The 20,934-nt window shown below is 49.3% G+C and overlaps 10 protein-coding genes across 10 annotated transcripts; 5 read left to right on the forward strand and 5 right to left on the reverse strand.

Moving 5' to 3' along the window:
- Positions 1-2,138: 2,138 nt before the first annotated feature.
- On the forward strand, positions 2,139-2,797 carry BJ212DRAFT_1327683 (uncharacterized protein). Its single transcript, XM_041334640.1, has one exon. The coding sequence runs from the start codon at positions 2,163-2,165 to the stop codon at positions 2,415-2,417; it is 255 nt and encodes an 84-aa protein (XP_041196820.1). The 5' UTR covers positions 2,139-2,162; the 3' UTR covers positions 2,418-2,797.
- A 127-nt stretch (positions 2,798-2,924) lies between these two features.
- Positions 2,925-3,256, reverse strand: BJ212DRAFT_1476846 (uncharacterized protein; the record flags this gene model as incomplete). Its single annotated transcript, XM_041339442.1, has 2 exons — positions 2,925-3,028; positions 3,076-3,256. 2 exons carry the CDS (start codon positions 3,254-3,256, stop codon positions 2,925-2,927), a joined length of 285 nt encoding a protein of 94 aa, XP_041196821.1.
- Positions 3,257-5,378: 2,122 nt separating this feature from the next.
- BJ212DRAFT_1327691 (uncharacterized protein) lies at positions 5,379-6,686 on the forward strand. The gene is made up of 5 exons (XM_041334641.1): positions 5,379-5,443; positions 5,496-5,582; positions 5,637-5,723; positions 5,779-6,252; positions 6,305-6,686. The coding sequence occupies exons 3-5, from the start codon at positions 5,706-5,708 to the stop codon at positions 6,623-6,625; spliced, it is 813 nt and encodes a 270-aa protein (XP_041196822.1). The 5' UTR covers positions 5,379-5,443; positions 5,496-5,582; positions 5,637-5,705; the 3' UTR covers positions 6,626-6,686.
- A 261-nt stretch (positions 6,687-6,947) lies between these two features.
- BJ212DRAFT_1296489 (uncharacterized protein) lies at positions 6,948-8,108 on the reverse strand (the record flags this gene model as incomplete). Its single annotated transcript, XM_041332465.1, has 6 exons — positions 6,948-7,107; positions 7,161-7,213; positions 7,397-7,486; positions 7,531-7,668; positions 7,951-8,012; positions 8,069-8,108. 6 exons carry the CDS (start codon positions 8,106-8,108, stop codon positions 6,948-6,950), a joined length of 543 nt encoding a protein of 180 aa, XP_041196823.1.
- Positions 8,109-8,946: 838 nt separating this feature from the next.
- BJ212DRAFT_1327704 (uncharacterized protein) lies at positions 8,947-11,251 on the forward strand. The gene is made up of 6 exons (XM_041334642.1): positions 8,947-9,134; positions 9,199-9,366; positions 9,391-9,677; positions 9,777-10,846; positions 10,907-11,115; positions 11,179-11,251. Exons 2-4 carry the CDS (start codon positions 9,209-9,211, stop codon positions 10,793-10,795), a joined length of 1,464 nt encoding a protein of 487 aa, XP_041196824.1. The 5' UTR covers positions 8,947-9,134; positions 9,199-9,208; the 3' UTR covers positions 10,796-10,846; positions 10,907-11,115; positions 11,179-11,251.
- A 263-nt stretch (positions 11,252-11,514) lies between these two features.
- On the forward strand, positions 11,515-13,759 carry BJ212DRAFT_801505 (uncharacterized protein). The gene is made up of 3 exons (XM_041344099.1): positions 11,515-11,971; positions 12,023-13,252; positions 13,325-13,759. Coding segments are annotated over exons 1-3 (1,554 nt in total). The 5' UTR covers positions 11,515-11,970; the 3' UTR covers positions 13,648-13,759.
- Positions 13,760-14,479: 720 nt separating this feature from the next.
- On the reverse strand, positions 14,480-17,072 carry BJ212DRAFT_801498 (UNC-like C-terminal-domain-containing protein). Its single transcript, XM_041344098.1, has 4 exons — positions 16,155-17,072; positions 15,218-16,105; positions 15,048-15,164; positions 14,480-14,997 (listed from the first exon to the last, which is right to left on the reverse strand). The coding sequence occupies exons 1-4, from the start codon at positions 16,893-16,895 to the stop codon at positions 14,539-14,541; spliced, it is 2,205 nt and encodes a 734-aa protein (XP_041196826.1). The 5' UTR covers positions 16,896-17,072; the 3' UTR covers positions 14,480-14,538.
- Positions 17,073-17,091: 19 nt separating this feature from the next.
- On the reverse strand, positions 17,092-18,240 carry BJ212DRAFT_1424919 (V-type ATPase). The gene is made up of 9 exons (XM_041337651.1): positions 18,121-18,240; positions 18,042-18,069; positions 17,959-17,971; positions 17,801-17,906; positions 17,708-17,747; positions 17,496-17,650; positions 17,403-17,442; positions 17,298-17,350; positions 17,092-17,246 (listed from the first exon to the last, which is right to left on the reverse strand). Exons 1-9 carry the CDS (start codon positions 18,163-18,165, stop codon positions 17,235-17,237), a joined length of 492 nt encoding a protein of 163 aa, XP_041196827.1. The 5' UTR covers positions 18,166-18,240; the 3' UTR covers positions 17,092-17,234.
- A 150-nt stretch (positions 18,241-18,390) lies between these two features.
- BJ212DRAFT_1263164 (thioesterase thiol ester dehydrase-isomerase) lies at positions 18,391-19,296 on the forward strand (the record flags this gene model as incomplete). Its single annotated transcript, XM_041330324.1, has 9 exons — positions 18,391-18,420; positions 18,477-18,504; positions 18,555-18,586; positions 18,631-18,694; positions 18,741-18,754; positions 18,806-18,977; positions 19,027-19,092; positions 19,145-19,182; positions 19,237-19,296. 9 exons carry the CDS (start codon positions 18,391-18,393, stop codon positions 19,294-19,296), a joined length of 504 nt encoding a protein of 167 aa, XP_041196828.1.
- Positions 19,297-19,471: 175 nt separating this feature from the next.
- On the reverse strand, positions 19,472-19,936 carry BJ212DRAFT_1264064 (uncharacterized protein; the record flags this gene model as incomplete). The annotated part of the gene is made up of 1 exon (XM_041330397.1): positions 19,472-19,936. A coding segment is annotated over one exon (465 nt), but the record flags the coding sequence as incomplete, so codon positions are not given.
- Positions 19,937-20,934: the final 998 nt, after the last annotated feature.

A 20,934-nucleotide genomic window follows, 5' to 3' on the forward strand; every position in this document is an offset into this window, starting at 1 on the left:
CGACAGGGTAAAAGGTGCCGTGCACCTGCCTGGGGGACGACGTATCATCACATGTTCGTTGGATGGCTCACTGCGACTATGGGACATGGAGGGCGGTGTACAGATAGGCGAGGACTGGCGGGATGAGGGGGATAAGGAAGCAATGGTGTACAAACTGGCATTGTCTCCAAACAGCAAGACAGTTGCCAGTGGAAGTGATGATGGAAAAGTGAGGTTGTGGGACGTTGAGACGGGAAAGGTCGTCGCAAAATGGACTGGGCACACTAAGCATGTGTGGTCAGTGTGCTGGAGTATGGATGGTAATCGAGTAGTGAGCGGATCTTGGGACGGGATGGCAAGAGTCTGGGATGTCAAGAGCGGAGAAACAATCCTGGAAATCAAGACTGGTCACGAGCATGTGTGGGTGGTGATCAACTCGCCCGATAATACACAAATTGCGACAGGAGGATCCAACGAGTATGCAGCGAAAATCTGGGATGCAAAGACGGGCGAGCTTCTCGTCACACTCCAGCACAACCGAATAGTTCGGAGCTTGGCTTGGACATCAGACGGAAAGAAGCTCATCTCCGGTTCACATGGCCCAATTAGGATATTCAACACAGCCACTTGGCGGCAGATTGCCACTCTGGAGGGTCACCCATACTGGACCCTCGCCATCTCCTTGTCTCTGAATAACCGCCTCCTTGCAAGTGCATCAGATGACAAAACAACGCGTCTATGGAATCTCGACACCAACTTTCCAATCAATCCACCCCTCTGGCATGAAGGTCAGGTGGAATGTGCAGCCTTTTCCACCGATGGAAAAGTGCTGGTTACTGGTTGTGGCGACAAAAATGCGTACACATGGGACATTCATGCCATCTTCAAAGAAATCGGCCTTGAAGACCTACTGTCTACTGGTACCAATATCGTGAGTATCAACATATCACCCTCTCTTTCTCACTGACAGTGTCTGTGACAAGGCACTACAAGAGGCATCTCAAGGCGAGTCAGGAATAGAACATACCCCCCGCTCCTCAATCAGTGACAAGTCGTTTTTAAAAGTACGTGATGTCTTTCCAAACCCTTTCATTTATTATAACGACACCATGGACTAGGCTGACGCCACGCGATGTCACGACGAGTTTGGGGGTGTCGATGAACACTCGCCGCGGTTTTTTGATGGCATGGAAGTTAATGATGATGTGCGTCATCAGCATTTCTATTAATGAGTTCGTGTTCAGACCTCTGCTCTCAGCCCTCCCTAATGGGTGGTGCTTACCCTCATTCCTCTGCAAATGTATTTCTCGCTCGCCTTGCCTCCCTCTTCCGCCGATCTCGACCCGACAATGCTGAAGCGGCCGAACTTCCGCAACCCCCAATGCCTTTGGCGTTACATCTGCGGGTGCTCCTGGGCCACCTGTCCTCACTCTTCCATCGCTCTCCGTCCCAAAATGATGGCGCAAACGAACCTCAGCAACCCTCCACACCTTCAGGGTTAGATCAACATGCACTATTCACCCGTCTGCCCTCACTTTTTCCCCGCTCTCGACTCGACGAAGGAACCGAGCCCCATCCCACAACCCCTTTGGGTTCACGTCCAGATGCGCTCATGGATCTCCTGTCCTCACTCTTCCGCTCTCAACCCCGCACCGGCGAAGAAATCGAACCCTCCCCAGTGCATCCTCATGTTGTCGAAGTACCTGCAATGCGGGACAGGGAGGTATGTCTTTCTCTGGTGTATCGATTTCTGGTATCTGATGATTTCTATGCAGGTGTTGTTCGTTGCCCCAAGGCCGCCACCACATCGTCCAAACACTCAACCTGCTGGTAATACCGTACCAGGTGCAAGGCCTGCGTATTCACTACCCGTCCGATTGTTGGCTCATCTCGTGCTTTTTCTCTGCTGCGCGTCTCCTCAACACCTTGATAGCAACGCACACTCAACACAGCAGCAGCAAGGTCAATCGCAAGGTCCAGTCCAGACCCAGGCTCCGTCACCGCAGACTCAGCCTGTCGCCCCGTTGGTGTCGGCGTCCGCGGTACCTACTGCTCCTGATACTCATACTATGCCGACACGTGCAGCAACCGCATAGCTACGGCCCCTTCCATTGTGGATTCATTTCGCACTTCTTCTCTGCTGTGCATCTCCCCCACCAGAACGCACCACCGACTACCTTGCGATGTTGACCCACCCCGGAGTACATCGTCATCGTCTGGATCTCAAACAGAACTGCATTTGCGCCATTCAACAAAACCTCTTGGTAGAAAATGTATTAGTCGGATCTAAACGCGTGCGTGCGCGTAATTGCGCTGCATCGTCAGTTCGTCGAAGTCCAACTCATCAATACATTCGAAAGCTACTGCATCCTCCGTATCAACTTTGCGTTCCATCGAAACCGTTTGTCGTGGACAGTGAATCGAGGACAGTTTCCTAAGTTCCTTTGCGACCCACGCACAACTACATTTAATGGTTGTCAAAGATTCACGCTAGCATGCGGACCGTGCTCGACCTTCGAACAGATCCCTTTGCTCACGATCAGTTATACACAGGGTGAGAACGTGAAGACACAATGTGTCTATTTGCAGAGACGACCAGACTGTGCTGATAATGTATTTCCCGAGTTGCTACTGTAAGCACAATGTATCGTCAAAGAGCGGATCGAAAGGGGTGTTCCTGTATTGATTATAGAAACTTAAGTAAGCCGGCAAATACTGGCAGAGAGCGAAGTATACTATGGTGCAGTTCACTTATGCGCCGCTACATTTGTGCAAATTTTCTGACGTTGCGAGAACAAGTCCCAGGAACTTTCTGTCTTGTAAAAATGCTTAGATTAATGATAGGAACATATTGTCAAGAGCGATTTTGCATAGCATTAAATTTGAGCAAGATAAAATTTCGGACATGACCCAAATTGGCGGTGAGGGCTAAGGTACCAGTAAAATCAGTCGAAAAGACATGCCACAGTCTCCGGAACACATCTATGAGATTTGTCCTTCCTTGAGCTGAACTCCTTGACCTGCAACTGTGCTGCTTTCGTCTCTAGACCTGACCGGTAAGCATTCATGGGTCAGGCAACAAGCAGTGAACACTACCAATAAACCCGCAATCGAAGTTATCGTCATCGTTGTTGTCATCGCTGTTGCCGTTGTCGTTGTCGGGCTCCTGCACAGTACTATCATCGCTGGCTATGACTCGGACAGTAGCAGCATACACTTGAGTTTGTCGGGCGAGTCTCGCACGAGCAGCTGCCACTTTGTGGTACTTGCGGGCCATTGTATAAAAGTTGAAATAATTAACTGGTCGCGACTCGCAATCCGACACTTTGTACACTAACATCGAAGCTGTGGTCGCTGCACCTACCATTTTGGGCAATGAGTCTAGAGTTGGAATTTTTGGCCCTCGATTTGGCGGTTGCCCCAAAGTAGCGGCGCATAAGTGAACTGCACCATAGGCAACGCTGTGCAACACCAAGACACTTCAAGAATGATCAAGTTGAAACAATGCGGAGTAATCTAATCTGCACCATAACCGTTGTCAGTAACAACAGCTTCCTAGAAGTGTAACTCCTGAACCGGAATCTGCATGTACAGAAAGTTCCGTGCGACGTTTGCCGCCTCTAGAATGCGTACACTTGGGGGATTTTGCTAGGTCAGTCCTCTTCTTTGACAGCCTTGACGCTAATAGTTGTAATACGGTCACAATCCATCCTGGCTCATCTGAGATTCCAAGATTCCGAGAATATGAGCAAGGCAAGTGTCAGAATACGGCATCTGGTGACGGCATGCTGCACAGCTGCGAAGATTTGGTGGCATTGGGTTGGAAATAGGCCAGAAGAAACTTGTAAGATGGAGAGGAAATGCCGTTCGCCATCAAACTTTCTCATCCCCATGGAAGTAGTCTATCAGAGATAGGAAATATGCATGTGCACCTGGCGCTAGTCACAGACATGAGTGCTTCATCTACACAGGAACTAGGTAGCGAAGCGAACACGAGGATAACACGGAACGCACTTTGTTAAAAGACGGTATAAATGAACAGATGCCCAACTTCCTCAACCATAATCCAAACACCCACCGAACAGTGATTTGACCACTGGGCTTGTCTAATCCTCTCATGAGTGATACTCTGGGCTCTTCTGCGATACATCCACCTGTCTGCCAGGGACTTTGGATAACCACTAAGATCTCTGTGCATACGCAACTCCTGTATATACAGTGCCGAAGTTGGCTTCTGGGTAAGGACCAAATTCCTATAAGCAGGCTGGTTGGTGAGCGATGGCTTGTACGTTTCTATTAGCAAGAGCTGAAATTGAAGAAGATAGGTACACTAACTTACCAGGAATATTTGTCATTGACAGACAACTTGCTCTCATTCAAAGATCCTGGTGGGCTTCACTCCCATACATATTGCATGATCTACCATACTTAAGACCTCCAGGCGCCGACTACGCCTTCCCCGACCAATAACAAGCAAAAGATGCCAGCAGTCACGCCTCGCAAGATGATGCGAGGCCATACCAACAGAATAAAAGGTATTGTGCACCTCCCTGGGAGGCGACGCATCATCACATGTTCAATGGACGGCGCACTGCGACTATGGGACGTGGAGAGCGGCACACAGATAGGTAAGGACTGGAAAGATGAGGAGACAAAAGCAGCAGTGCGGTCCATGGCATTGTCTCCAAACGGCAAGATTGTCGTCAATGGAAGTGAAGATGGGAAAGTGAGGTTGTGGGATGTCGAGACGGGAAAGATCGTCGGAAAGTGGACAGGGCACACTGGGGATGTGTTGTCAGTGTGCTGGAGTGTGGATGGTAATCGAGTAGTGAGCGGATCCTGGGACGGGACGGTGAGAGTATGGGACGTCAAGAGCAGAGAAACAATCCTGGAAATCAAGACCAGGCACAAGCATGTATGGGCGGTGATTTGCTCTCCCGATAACAAACGAATTGCGACAGGAGGATCCACGCCCGGTGCAACAAGAATTGCAACAGGTGGACTCGACGAGGATGCAGTAAAAATCTGGGATGCGAAGACGGGCAAGCTGCTTGCCACACTCAAACACGATCGGATAGTTTGGAGTTTGGCTTGGACATCGGACGGAAAGCAGCTGATTTCCGGTTCACATGGCCCAGTTAGGATATTCGACACAGCCACTTGGCAGCAGATCGCCACTTTGGAGGGTCACCAAAACTGGGTCAATGCCATCTCCTTGTCCCAGAACAACCGCCTCCTTGCAAGTGCATCAGATGATAAAACGTCATGTCTCTGGAATCTAGACAGCAACCTCCAAATCGGTCCACTCCTCCAGCACGAAGATCGGGTGGAATGCGCAGCCTTTTCCACCGATGGAAAAGTGCTGGTCACTGGCTGCGATATCAAAAATGCGTACATGTGGGACATTCACGCCATCCTCAAACAAGCTGGCCTCGAAGACCTACTGTCCATTGGCACCGATATTGTGAGTGCCAACGTACCACCAACTCTTTCTCACTGACAGTATCTGTTGATAGGCACCAAAAGACAGACTTGAACAGGAGGGCAAACCTGGAATAGAGCATACCCCTCGCTCCTCAATCAGTGACAAGTCATTTTTGGAGGTACGTGACGTGTTTCCAACCATTCCCATTCATTAAATAACAGCAACATTTCAGGCTGATGCCACGCGATGTCACGTTGAGCTTGGGGGTGGCGATGAACTTTCACCACGGTTTTTTGACGGCATGGAAGCCGACGATGATGTGCGTCATTAGTATCTCTATTAATGAATTCGTGTTCAAACCTCTGTGTTGTCAGTCCTCCCCAACGGGTGGTGCCCACCCTCATTCCTCTGCAATTGCACTCTTTGCTCGCCTTGCCTCGCTTCACCGCTTTCGACCCAACAACGCTGAAGCAACCGGACTTCTGCAACCCCCAACGCCCTCGATGCTACATCCGCGGGTACTCCTGGGCCATCTGTCCTCACTTTTCCACCACTCTCCACCCCAAAATGATGAAGGAAACGAACCTCAGCAACCTTCCACACTTTCGCGATTAGATCTACACGCGCTCCTCGCTCGCCTGTCCTCACTTTTGTCTCGATCTCGACTCAACACCGATGAGGAAATTGAGCCTCATCCCACAACTCATTTGGGTTCACATTCAGATGTGCTCATGGATCTTCTGTCTTCACTGTTCCGCTCTCAACCCCGCACCAGCGAAGAAATCGAACTCCCACAACGCCCAATGCATCCTCATGTTGTCGAAGTACCTGCAATGCGGGACAGGGAGGTGTGTCTTTCTCTGGTATACCAATTTCTGGTGCCCAATAATTTCTATGCAGGTATTGTTTGTCGCTGAGCCACTGCCACAAAATCATCTACGCACTCAGCCTAATGGTACTACCACACCAGGTGGAAGACCTGCATATTCGCTACCCGTCCGAATGATGGCTCATCTCGTGCTTTTCCTCTGTTGCGCGTCTCCTCAACACCCTGATAGCAATGCACACTCAACACAGCAGCAGCAAGGTCAATCGCAAGGTCCAGTCCAGATCCAGGCTCCATCACCGCAGACTCAGCCTGCCACTCCGTTGGCGTCGACGTCCGCAGGACCTACTACTCCTGATACTCGTACTAGGCCGACACGTGCAGCAACCGCATAGCCATGGCCCCTTCCATTGCGTATTCGTTTCGTGCTTCTTTTCTACTGTACGTCTCCCCCACATGCAGATGGGCATTAACACTACAGTATGAGGGCACCTATCTCACATTTTTTTGGAGATTATTGTTGTCTCATCGTTCACGGCTTGGGTATTTTTGATTTCGGTAACCTCCTCAATTTTGGGTTGGTTTCAATGCTATCCCGTGAAGCCTTGATTTTATTTCAAGTAGTCGCTAGAAACATGTCCTGGCTACAAATACTGGTGCTGCATATCTCGCACACCAGCTAGTCATCTCGTCCGTGTATATTACTCGGGTACCTGATTAGCAAGTTTGTACACCCTGCCTTGGACCGAGTCGTTCCCTCCCCCTACTGTACGCATACACCTTCCCAATCACCACATATCCTGCAAGGTGTTCATGTTGACGGGTCAATCCCAACACGCTATCATAATCTCGCGACGATTCCTCGCTATGATTTTCCCTGATGTATGGGCACTGACATGATGTTTGTGTGACCAACACGTCTCGACCCACTGTCTGCGCTGCGCATCTGCGGTTGGCCATCCCTTTTCTCCGTTCACATTGTGCTGGACGAGCGTAGGTCATGGACAACTCAGTGCACCTAAATTCGAGCTTATCGAGTCTAAATTGCCAGTGCACGAACGAAATTAGAAGGAACGACTGTCTTCATTCTCAGTTTCGACCGGCTGAACATCGCCGTCATGGAATGTTCCAAACTCTCAATGATCGACATGACATTCATCACTGACGTGCGCTGCATGCCTTGAAAAGGGTGCCAAAACACCGCTTAGCTGAGCGATTGAAAAGCGGATACCGTTGTTCCGTAAAGATGCACCGTCCTGATCAGGCGACCTGGACAGATCCAGACAACTCGCTCGCATACCTTGGACTGGTTTTTAGACTTGAGGATGATCATGCTCTTGGCGTCCTGAGAGCTTGAACTTGGAGGGGTGGGCAAGCACGTAAATCGGCAGTCAAGATCCCCATGTAGTGACGTGACAAGTAGACCATCCCACCAAACCTCGAGAAACACGAAAATGATGAAATGGCAGCACTCGCTGGATGGTAAGTGACCAGAGAATTAGCATAACAGAGTTAGGGGGTGAGGAAAGCGGTGGACTTCCATATTTGTTAAATATATGATGCATCATACTGCATCGCGATGATGTCCGTGGTGGTCACGCGCAGAGTATGCGACAAACTCAGGCTTAAAGCGTATTTAGTAAGTGGAGAAGTGGACATGGATTTAGACTCGTCCTCTTCCTCCTAGCATTCTGAGCAGGCAAGCTCTTAGAATACGTACAGCCTGCAGACATGCTAAAGATTTGACATCACCAGGTTCGAAATGCTTAGGCTTGACTTTGGCTGGGGAAAAACATATAAGATGGAGAGGAAATGCGCTGCTCGTTAAATTCTCTCACCACCATCAAAACAGTCCTTTGGGCATAAGAAGACGGACATGGTGCTAGTCGCAGAACTGAGCGCTTCGTCTTAAACTATGAGCGGAGACAGGATGACAGATGGGACGTGCCTTTATATATGCTTGAACGAAGGGGAGTCCAACTTCCATAACTCCAATCACGCGCCCACTAATCGCTGGTGATTTGAGCACCGAGTTCGTTTATACAGTGCTCCTTGTAAGCGATGATCTAAGGTTTTCTGTTGTAACGTGAGTGACTACCTGCTTACCAGCAGCATCAAGCACCCACAAGGATCTCCTGCACGTTCTCAAATTAGGCGCAACAACTTCGCTCGCATACACAGTCAAAGCCGCTCTGGACTCAATACCGACCGAGAAACCAAATCTCATCCCACGGCACCTTCCAGTTCACGTCCAGATGCAACCGTGGGCCGTCGGTCGCCTGTCCTTACTCTTTCACTCTCGACCTGTAGCCAAGACTGGTGCTTCGCGGAGCACTGGTATCGAACGTTTCGTTGCGTCAACATCGCTATTGCAAGAGAACTCTTACTCCGAGCACTCGAGCTTGTAAATGTCGACAAAGCATCATTAGAAGATGAGTATTGGGGTGAAAGTACTTGAAGACACTAGCCCGGGCCCTGGCCTATTACAGAGTTGGAGCAAGGCATGAAAAAATAATCTAGTAGCTCAATGTTGGTTGGTCGCTTTAGATGTGTTCGACTGGGGGTTGTGAAAGGCTGTGAATCAGATTGCGCTTCTGAATGCTTAATAGGACAGGAAAGTAGCACATTGGCTTGACGCTGACCGAGAAAGGTCGCTGTTGTTGAGTATGTACTTATGTGGCGAAGGCGAATGTCGTAATGATTTTTTTGGAGTAAGTTTTGGTGAACTGAGCGTTTGTTCTAGCTTCTCAGAGACCTACAATTCTAGAGCTTGAGAAGGGAGGACTGTCTTCCCTATAAAGACCTGGCTGGGGAGACTATCAGAGGCTGAGCTTTTGAGCACAAGTCCATAATCGAGGAATCGCATTGGTGCAGGCTGCAGCAGTTGCAGTAATACACCTCTGGGTGAGTCTCTTGAAATTATCAACCACAACTATGCTTGATGCTTACCTTGGGACTTCTCCAACAGTGGTGCACCGATGACGGGTAGCTCTTATGTCGAGCGGCTCCCTGATGACATACTTTTCATGATTTTCAAGTTGATCGTGGTCGACGAGAAGGAAGCATTGTATGAATATCTCCAAGACAATTTTTGCGGCATATATTGGGACGATTGGGGAGATGCATTCGAGCGCGAGTGCATGGAATAGGAACCTGCAAGCAGTGCTCTGCTGCAATCAGTGCTTTTGCCAGCGGCGAGTGTGTGCGAGCGATGGCAGTCTTTCTTGACGCGGACTCCGTCAATGTGGACCGAGCTGCAGATATCCTTCAAGGAAGGTCCTGCGGCTCTCGAGCACGCACGTAAATTCGTCCAATATAGTGGGACGTGTCTTCTTCAAATCACACTTCTTTGGGACGATCCCAGCTGGATTGTGCCGATTATGTGGGATGACACTGATATTGATGACAGTGCATTAAAACGCACATCACGCGCAGAGATCATGGCCGGTGTTAATCTTCTCTCGGTAATCCAGGAGTTATACGCCCATGTCCACCGCTGGCGCGAGTTTACGCTCAGGACGACTTCCTTTACTCACACATGCTAAGCGCTTTCGTTTCTGTCACGTCCTTCGGTCTATCCAGCCTGCAACCTAGAAAAACTACATCTTCAATTTATACACAACCCACGTCACGCAGATCACTTTATGAATGAACCGTCGCTTTTCCCCGGTTCAGTGCCTCCCCTCCGCGATCTTGTCCTTTTTGGTATAAGCTGGACCTGGCTATCCCCCCATATGCTTTCATCTCATCTTTCGGATTTGCGAATCCACTATGATGATTGTTGCACCGACGATCTCGGGGATACCGGAACAACTTTTGAACAAGCAAAAGTTTTCTTCCAGCTCCTTGGCTCGCTCGTCAACCTCAGGACACTGACACTCGAGCTAGAGCTCACATGTTATGGAGACGCCATATCCATCGAGCTGCCCCATCTACATAGCTTGGTTATCAAGTCACGCTCAATGGAACCCTGGGCTACCGACTTTCTCCGTAGCGTCAAAATGCCCAGTCTCCGCATATTGACGTTGTGTGTAGCATCATTAGGGGAAGAAAACAGTGTCCACGGGATATTCGGCGAATTAGCCACGCTTACCGATCCTGACGCAGATGATCCTGACGCGGATAATCCTTCTGGCTATCTTCTAGAACTAGATGAACTTCATCTCCTTAATTTCAGATACCGTGAAAACCCCCTCCTCCTCCATCGCCTGTTCGTCCAAATGTCAACTGTTGAGACATTGACGCTGGGACCACGGGCGGATGGTGACAATGTTGCGCTGGCATTGGCACTGCTCCCAACGCCACGTGGACTGCCAGATCTCCCTTTTATCGGACTTCGGACACTGGTCGTCTTTAATGTTCCAAAGCATGTCATGCGGCTGATCGTACTAGAACGAACGCCACTAGCTGGTCCATTGGAGGAGCTTTACTATAATTACGATCGAGAGGATAAGAGTGTCCAGGATGATTGGCAACATGAAGTCGAGAAGTACCGTCGTATTGGTTTTGTGGACTGCGAACGGGTCCAAGATATAGTTAACAAGCGGTGGTCATATATGACCTAGTCCCTCATTCACTTATCACGTATACGTTGCTCACAAACTCAGGTAGAACATGTTAGCAAGTTCATTTGGAGCTCATCGTTTAATCATTAATGACATATAGGATATTCACAGTTGCAGTTTCACTCGTCCTAGCTAGCAAGAAGCAGGGACGGACCAAACGCTCATGAAGTTGAAGATTTGAACTGGTGTTGCGGGTAAACTTGAGTTACAGTGGTGCACCCCTGGTCAAGCCCAGGGATACACAGAGAGCGAAGGAAACTAGGTAAATTCGTGCAATACCGAGACACTTTTCAAGAATGATCAATATGGAGCAATTGAAGCTGCCCCATACCCATTGATGTTAGTTTCTCAAGTAATCATACCTCCTGAACCACTGGCAGTACCTGCATGTATAGATAGTCCCGTATGACTTTTGCTACTTCTAGAGTGTGCACACTTGGGGGAGGTTACTCGGTCCACCGCAGCCAATGTTGACGAGACTATCTTGGAAAGTTGAGGTCCGAGTTTAGAGCATAGAAGGTAATTCGCACTGATGGTGACCCCGGAGGAGCTAAACAGGATAATCGGTTGACCTCCAGCCCTTCTGGAGTTCAACGCACCAGGCATCCTCGAGCATTTGGTGGACAGTTGAGGCGATTACACTGGCAATTGAAAGAACATAGGATTAATGCTTGCACTTGTGTGTCATGCCGCGTCACATGCGCGTCACGACCGTGGCAGGATCGCGTCAACATAGCTACGCCCGTTGGCTGCCGCTCTGTCCTTCTCAGGCTCCGGGAGTCCGAGACCGGCTAAATCTCTAACCTTCTGCTTGCAAGGGACTCAATATGTGGTTGCGGTCTTGCATGCCTAGATCTGCTAGCCAAGGCGGCGAACTTCGCACTTGATCCCAATTCTATTCTCTAGGATAGGTTGTGATAATGACAGCCTTTTGTTCCCCAGGCCCTGTGTATCCGAACCAAGTCCGAAGGAGGGCACTTCTGTTTAGGAACAGCGCCCATCATGGTTGACTTTGAGTGGCGGATCAGATCGATCATCCTTGGATTTCTTATAGGCAAGTGTCGTACTCGTAATATATATGGTTACGTGCATCTAGTTTCTGCGGTGAACCAACCACTCTGAACCCACAAGTCCACAATCGAGGGCTTCTGTTGGTGCGGCGGTTGGCCTCAAGCAGTGCGTCTCTTCAGAAACTATCTATTCCTGATATTGACTTGGACTACTAAGTGCATTTCTTTCCATTTCTCCCAAAATCATCGATCCGAGTCGGGATGAATAGCTGTGATGTCGATCGGCTGCCAGACGACGTGCTGCGCATGATTTTCAAGTTGGTCTGTCAAGAAGACCAAGCAACTTTCGATGATTATTCTATGCAGAATGAACGGAGAGGCAGACATTGGGACGACTGGCAAAAAGATCATTATCATTATCAGGACATGTACGCAGAAGGGATCAACGACCCTCCGCCATTGGCACTCATTTCAGCAATGGGTGTGTGCGAGCGGTGGAATTGTCTCATATCACGGACTCCATCATTGTGGACCGTGTTACAAATTTCCTTCGGCAACGGTCCTGCGTCTCTTGAATATACGCGTACTTTCCTGCAACGTAGCCGAACACTTCCTCTCAGAATCACGTTACTTTGGAACGACCCATATAACCCCTTCAATGGAGTCCCCCAGCAACTCTCTCCATCATATGCCTGTGATCCCCCCACGTCAGTTGATGAAACCGTGGCTGGCGCTTACCTCGTTTTGATCATCATAGAGTTATATGCTCATGTGCACCGTTGGCGCGAGTTTACGCTGAGGACGACCTCACAGACACATATACATCAAGCACTCTTACTCATCTCACGCCCTTGCGTTCATCCAGCTCGTATGCTAGAAAAACTCCATCTTGAACTCGTACATGGCCAATTCGATGAAGACCCCGTCCATTATGGACCATTGATTTTTCCTGGTTCTGTATCTCCCATCAATGATCTTATCCTTTTTGGCATGAGTTGGTCCTGGCTCTCACCCACCGTGTTTTCATCACATCTCGTCAACTTGCGGATACACTACCGCATGCCAATGTATGAAGATGACAGAGATACGAGCACTACGGCAAAGAGTTTATCACAATTGCTTGGTGCACTCGTCAATCTGCAAACTCTCGCACTCGAAGTGGATATGGATCCGCTTGCCACAGACAACATGTCTCCTATTGAGTTGCCCCATCTGCACTGCCTGGCTATCAAATCGTGGACGATGAATTGTTGGACTGCGGATTTTCTTCACAATGTCCATATGCCTAATCTCCGGATATTGACCTTGGACGGAGTTGACTACGATTTCGAGCTGATGGAGGTTGATTTCGAAGACATCCTTCAGGAGCTGATCAGGCTTACTAAGGAAGATCCTTCTAACTCTCCTCTGGAACTAGATGAACTCCATCTCGTTAATTTCACACATCGTGCAGATCCTCAGCTCCTCCATTGTTTGTATAAACAAATGACCAGTCTCAAAGTATTCACCCTGGGGCCAGCAACGTCGTACGCGAATGATGCATGGGCAATGGGACTGCTTCCAACGCCTCGCGGACTGGCGGATCTCCCTCTTCCTGGACTTCGGACCCTGCTCCTTTTTGATGTTTCAAGAGATGTTGTGCGGCGCATCGTACTAGAACGACTATTGCTCACTGGTCGGTTGGAAGAGCTTTACTACCGAGAGGAGAAGGATCAAGAGAAGCAAGATGTGTTTATCCCAGATGATTGGCAACATCAAGTCGAGAAGTACTATCGTGTTGGGCATGTGGAATCTGAACGTTATTGCGATGTGGTTAACAGGCGGTGGTCATATTTAGACTAGGGATCTCATTATTCACTTATCATGTAAATATGTCACTCACAACTTGTATCGAAACGTTGCTGTGCCCGAGTCTTGTGGTCCAGCCAAACTGACCCTACGCCAAGTTGTCAACACCTGTTTCAGTCCTACCAAGCAGGAGACAATATCGGATAGGGTCTTCGCAGACGATCGGTCAAACATGTCATTTGCATTTGTCCTGAGCAAGGACAGGCCAAACGCTCAAGATGTTAAAGGGCTTAGCAATTTTCCAGTATAGCGATCAGGACAGACTGCGAAATATTGATTTTGGACATATTGAAACCAAGGCTATATTCAAGATCATGATTCCAACCGTCACGAGATACGGGCTTAGTATGGGTTGTGAAGTCGCGTATGCATCCTCAGCGCTCAGCTGCGGTGATGGCATGACGACATCTATGGTATATGCGACTATAGTCCTCCCTAGTACACAGCCTCGAATCTCGAACGTCCATCAGAAAATCGGCGTATCAAAGGGAGGGATCGAACGCAGCGAATTCCGAACATTCAGACCCTCCTTCAACATCGGTGTCAACCCATACATCAGCGTCAGTGGTATCTCCTGACATCACGTCCTTTGTCTGACGTGAGATGTCAAGCGGAAAGAGGGGTCGTCGCGGGCTTGACAAGCGTCTCGAATTATGTATCTTCATAGAAGGACTACGGAACACGTCTTCGTCATCATTTTCCCGTTCTGCAGGCTTTGAGTTCTCGCTCTCCCTTCGACTGAGCGAGCCTTTGACTTCGTGCAGGTGAGCTGTCCGTGCCAAGCGTTTGGTAGATTTTGGAACAATGAGTCCTGTTGATGAATGCGAGTTTGTTCGTACCATATGGGCGGCACGAGGGAGTGTGGATGTCTCTGTGGAGATGGAATTAGGTACGCGGCGAGTGGGGGTGCGAAGTGCAAAATTGGCAAATGGAGGGCCGGGCCGTTTTGCGGCGGTGGAGCCTGCGCGGGGTGGATCGTTTATCTGCTAAGGCAGTAAAGTGCAGGGGTCGGCGTGGAATGGAGTTGTGATCAGAGGACCGTTGTGTTCGATGAGACGAAAAGTCTACACGAGAATCTGGGCATGAAGAACGATCCTTTATAGTTTCAGACCTCTTGCCGACAGGAATGTCAGGAGGACTGCGACTTCGGAACAGCAAACTATTCGAGCTACGTTCAGCGTTATTGCTAGCGAAGCTCAAGTTGCGTCGGCCCCATTCTCTCGCAGGACGAGTAATGAGTTGAGGGGGTTCTATGGACGATGCACCCCTGGTCAAGCCTATGAATACAAGCACTGCCAGAAGTAGGCAAAGTTGTGCAATGCCAAGACGTTTTTCAAGGGTGACCTTGGAACAACGTGAGCAACCTTTATCATCTTCAGGACATGGAAGCCAACCTCTTCAGCAAGATGATTTACTCGGGAGAGTAATTCACTGTGTTCGAACTCCAGACGAAGCCGCTGTCTTTCCCACTCGTGAACTGTGCGCTGATACATTTGTGCTTGTATGCGACTCTGAGAGGTATATGAGATACGTTGTTCAAAGAAGCTCTGGTAGAACTCACGACGCTTTGCAACCTACCAACATCCTCACCGAGCCTTCTGAGTACTTCGCGTACACCAGCAGTTTGCTCTTCCACATAACGTGCATAAAGGCTATGATTTGCCTCCAGGAGAGTCAGTCGGGTCATGATTGTGCGGTATATTGACTCTCCACCTGACCCGACCGGTGGAGGGGTAGATAATGTTGGCAAGGCGGTCGACAGCGTATTCGAAGATGGGCCGTGATGAAATGATGATGATGATGATTGCGATAAAGATGCTTCAATATTAGAGGTATGTGGGACTTCTGAGGAGATTAAATATGAGGTTTGGGTGGATGAGCTCTCATTAGACGAGAGAGATGCTGTGGAGAATATGGCGGAGTCGGAGGAAGATGTAATGCTCGTCTCAGAACTCAATACAGATTTTGAGATAGCGGACGAGGTAGGCTGCTGCATGACGGCGGAGTCGGTAAGAACAGTGGCCGGCGAAGACGTCGTAGATTGAAAAGAGGGGCTGGCTGAGTTGGACTTCCGGATCACCGCCTTGGACGCTTGAGAGTTACTTAGACTCGTATGTGCCGTAGACGGCGCCTTGATTGTCGGAAGTGGGGTGTCAAGAGGATAGACAGGGGGTAGTTTCTGAGCCTCAAGCTCATCCATAAACTTGTTCAGTTCAGATCCCCCAGAACTGATGGGTAGGGGCTCCGCAATGGAGGAAAATACTTGAGCTTGAGCTCCGGCGAGTTTATGACTCTCTTCTTCCCACATGTCCCACTTCCATTGTTCAAGGTGGGTTAGACCATAGACCCTAAGAAGGGAGACAGGACAGTAATACTCGTGTCCATAGTGTGAGTGGAAGTCGATTCGGATGTACCTATAGAAATCGCGCAGGGTAGTTGGTGTGTGGAAGGACTGTGCCTTAGTCAACAACAAAGTCCCAATATCGGGGAGAAATACGCGCCTGCACACCACGGACATTCTTTGCCTTGTGGGTACCTGCCAGTACCCACCCGTCATCAGACGTCGTGTAGGTCTTTGCAACCTTGACCGAAAAATCCTTGAACACCCCGCTGAAAAACTCGAAGTTCGCGAGTTGCACGGTGTCGATTCTAATATCCTCGCACAACTCTACAACCACAAACTGCTCCTCCTTGCCTGAAGAACATGGCGAAAGCATGTATTTATCTTTCTTTGATGACAAAATGGACGAAGGAGACTTGGCAGAGCGATGTGAAGTGTGGACGCGTGCAGAGCAATCCAGGTTTGCATAGTTGAAGCGGTCGGTGATAGGTACCCTGAAATGAGGGGAAAGCTCTGTTTCCGGGAGGTATGCAGGCGTGTCTGGCACAGTGGCATTTGGTTCCTGGGTAGCACTCGACTCCGTATGTTCTAAAGCTTCGATTTGGGAATGAGCAGTCACCCGAGGCTGGGTCTGTGACTGCGACTGGAATTGGGACTGGAACTGCTTGGACTTCCACTCCTCAAACGAGAGCAGGACATCCTCGACATCATCTGGTGGTTCTGTTGACGGAGGTGGTGTCAGACAGCAGAGAGGCGGCTCAGGTTGGCGCTTGCGATATGCAAGAACTATAGCGCGAAATGGGTCATTCTTAGACGAGGGAAGAGCGACCGAGACGACGAGAGCTGGCAACGTGAGCAGGAGAAGGAGTAACGTCTTGGGGAGCGCCGCGAAGGAAACCATCAGTAAAGTCTCAACCACAGCCTTTCAGACTTTCCAAAGAGTCGAAGACAACTAAAGCAACATGAGTGCTTCCCACAAACAGTTGTAGGAAGATAATATCGATCGCCACGTCGGCGGTTCTTAGAACCACAAGAAGTATTTCGGTCACTGTCCCTGGGCCTGACGCACCTCAACGAGTAATTGAAGCACAGCATATTCACACAACAGGGTAACCATTGGCCCAAGATGCATCACTCAAGTAGACAATACATGCAAGGACTATGTATGTTCGCAAGCATAAACATGGATGTATTAGACGGAAAACAGCATCAAAGGTTTATAATGAAGTCCGTCATCTTTCTACACGTCACACTGCAAAATCATGTTAATAAAATGAGTACGAGTCAAAGAGAAGCAACATACCAATCCTATCAACTCTCCAGCTTTCGTGTGCATGATGAGTGCAACAATCAAGCCTATAGACGGTTGTTCAATACCACACGTCATTTCTACGAAATATCGACTTACCGTAAAGACCAAGCACTTCAGCGAAGATGAGAATCAAAATCTGCACGGCATATCAGATTTGTTGCTGACGATAACTAGGTAATGAATATTTACCATTCCAACGAAAAGTCGTGGCTGTTGTGCAGTACCACGAACACCAGCATCACCGACGATACCGATGGCAAAACCTGCGGCAAGACCTGCGAGACCGACCGACAGACCAGCACCAAGGTCAATGAATCCTTGCGCAAGGGTCATTCTTGCCTCCACTGCATTGAATGCAATTCAGAATCCAGAATAACGGGCGGAAAAAGAACAGAACACACGTGAACTGGAAATGAGGACGGACACCACCAAACCGTAGATCTGCGCAGTATCAGAACCGACGGCGGTTAAGGTGGAGGAAAGCAAAGACATACACCGATAATACCAGCCATGATAACGGGGACAACACACTTCATCATGAGGTCTGGCCGGAGGACGCCCATCGCAGAAATACCAACACCAGACTTTGCGGTACCATAACTGCGTAAAATGTTCAATACATCATAAAACCTGTAGCGCAAAAGTTTCAGACCTTGCACCAAGACCTAGCGCACACAAGCACAAGTATCGGTTAGAACATTAGAGCTCCTGACAACAGTTGCTCATAACTCTTACAAGTGAACACGATTGCGCAGGTGCAGCCCTATGAACCATTTAGTCTCGAAAGCGAACAAGGAAAGAATTCAGAGCTAACCATGGCACCGAAGAAGGGCGCGTAGACAGGACAGAGATCAGACATTATTTGTGCTTTGAAGGGAGTGGATGAAGACTATTGCGGACGACGCTGATGAATGGCTAAGTAGTTCAAGTCCACGACGCAGTGAGGAGAAAGCCGATCGGAGATTCAACAAGTGGCGGCAGCGGCCATTGTTTGGCAAGAGCTTTAGAATTAAACAACCTCCTTCTGCCTTTGGAAACTTTTAACTTGCTTCCCGGAAGGTGTATCCGACTGGAAAGACGTATAATGTCTGCCTCCTTGAGATTCACCCGAAGGGTAGGTCTTTTATTATACAGCTTGCTCGCGCTGTCTCACAGAAGAAACTATGCAAGGTGTGGAAATCATTCATAGACAACAAAGGTATTCTCACCAGGCATTTTTTGGCGCGAGTCGCTGAATACAGTAGCTAGGGCATGATGCGCAATGTTTTCCGAATGCAAGGGTATACCCTTTAGACTTGCATCTGATACTGACAAGGTCTTTCAGCTTGTTATTCACCGCGCAGTCCCCGGAACGGTTGATTTTTCGCTGAAGATAGAACAATCTAATTGTATGTACTTTTCTCTTCAGCTTTCATAGTACTTATCTCGCTGCAGTGAACAGAGTGGGGGTGCGTATCTAAGTTTTTCCCAGTATCCTACTTATTGACACACCAAACTAGACCGTGCACGGCGGCCTGATCCTGTCGCTGACTGATACCCTTGGCTCGCTCGCTGTTGCGAGCAAAGGTCACTATATGACCGGCGTTTCGACTGATATTGGTGCATCCTTTATACGACCTGCAGGCAGGCCAGGCGATACCCTCCATGCACGAGCCACACTTACTGCCATGGGTCAGTAATGCAAGATCTGCTATAACGTTCTGCGAGCTCATCAAACCAGGGAAATCATTGGCTTATACTCGCGTCGACTTTACTAATCCTGCAGGCGATTTAGTGGCGTATGGATGTAAGACTTGTCATTAGCACGTTGAGACCTTGACTAATGGCATATACACTAGATCACACGAAATATATTGGGAAATCGTCGTCTGACCCTGTGAGTGAAACAAATAATACTTTCTAGCTCAGCGACCTGATAATTTGTCTTCAGAATAACGTGAAGTTTTCGGAAGATGGCGAGCAAGTAATAGAAGGGAACGACGTTGACTAATACAGTTTTTATTGTCACTTTGTGACCTACCAAATGCGCGTCAAGTTTTGGAAACGACAACATTCACTTCGCACAGATGATCTGTGGCATGTACAAGGCAGTAAAGCGTCAAGAACAAAGGACAATGTCAAGAAAATAAACGTTTCTATCTTTTTTTTCCAGTCCAATGTCTCCATCAACTCGCATGATGCAACAAGTGGAGAAGGCGCAAGGCTGTGTCTTCCTCATTTGCCCTCGTCAATGAACTATCCAATTTCTTCGATCTACCAAAGTCTATCAGGCGGAAGCTCTTGGTCGAGTACGGCCGCTGGATTGGCCACTCCGTTGGCTTGCCTTGTTGCCACAGGATGTTCCGCGCTGCGAATGACTCGTGCAACCATCCCGCATGATGAAAGCGGAAGACAAACGACGCGCACTCTTGCTTGTCGTCCACGCACAACTCATCTGGGTCTATCTCACTGCCACAGTACTCCAGGAGTAAGATCGGACTTAAATAGTTGGGACGACTCGTGCCATCAGTTGGATCATCGGGTGTGTAATAACCATAGAACTGCGGGCAGAGTGCCCCGACGGGGACAGGATCGTGCAGAGGGGGCATGACATTATACCCGTTCCAGTGTTGGAAGAAGTGGTCAGGGAACGATTGATAGTTGTTCGCCTCTCGAGCGAGGTGACTGTCGTGTTCTATCGAGAGCTTCGCAACAACAATGACTGTCGCGGTGCGCGGAACGGTCCCGAGCTACTCCCGTCGTGTCCGCATAGTTCCCAGGGGGCTCGCCATTTCACACTAGTGTGGATGCGAAGAGCTGGCCCAGAGTAAGATGCGATCCGGACGACCCTCGGAGGTTCAACAGTAAATATTTCTTCCTCGCTGTGTTCCTCGCCTGTGTTCTTCTTCACCCTGTTCCCCCTCACTTTCTTCTGTGCCAGCTTGTTCTTCGTCTTCATGGTCCTGCTCTGGTTCCTCTTTACCTTTCCCCTTGTCCTTCCCGGAAGCAGGTCCCGGCACACTCGGTTCCTCGGAGTCCTGAATCTCGTCTATCTTCATCTCAACGTCAGGTGCCTCGTGCTGCTCCACTTTGGCTCCGGGCTCCAGATCCTGCCCGTCTACGACGTCCATTTCGATATCGGTTTGGGTACCCTCTATTTGAGCTGAGTCGCTGGAAGTGCTCGCAGGGAAGATTCCCATCCGAAGTTGGCGCCGATTCAGCATCATTGGCATTGGTAGACTTTTCATCAACCGGTTTGTCCAAAAGTTCATCGTCTGGGCTGATGAATGATGCAGTCACCTCTGGGAGCTGGTGTTCCTCGATGGTGACATGACCAACCGTTCGCTTCGAACCAGAGACCTGCGAGGACTCTGTTCCGGGGGTGACATCCGGGCCAGCCTGCGGAGTTTCTTCAGGTTTCTCTACTGGGTTGTTTAGGAGTGCTTCCCATTTTCCATCGTCCTTTAACTTCTGGATCTGTCGACGGGCGTCCGACTCTACACAAGTTCTGCACAGACGAGCGTCTATAAAAAGGTCACGCGGAAGCTCCCACTCCACACTGTGCACAACCGAATGATTACCAGATCCCACTGCAAGAGGTGAAAGGTAGAGATGAGCTTCTTCGACTTGCGTCCTTCTCCGGGGTCGC

Source organism: Suillus subaureus (genome assembly GCF_016647635.1).
Source record: "Suillus subaureus strain MN1 chromosome Unknown BJ212scaffold_5, whole genome shotgun sequence".
In the NCBI taxonomy this organism is placed as follows: Eukaryota; Fungi; Basidiomycota; class Agaricomycetes; order Boletales; family Suillaceae; genus Suillus; species Suillus subaureus.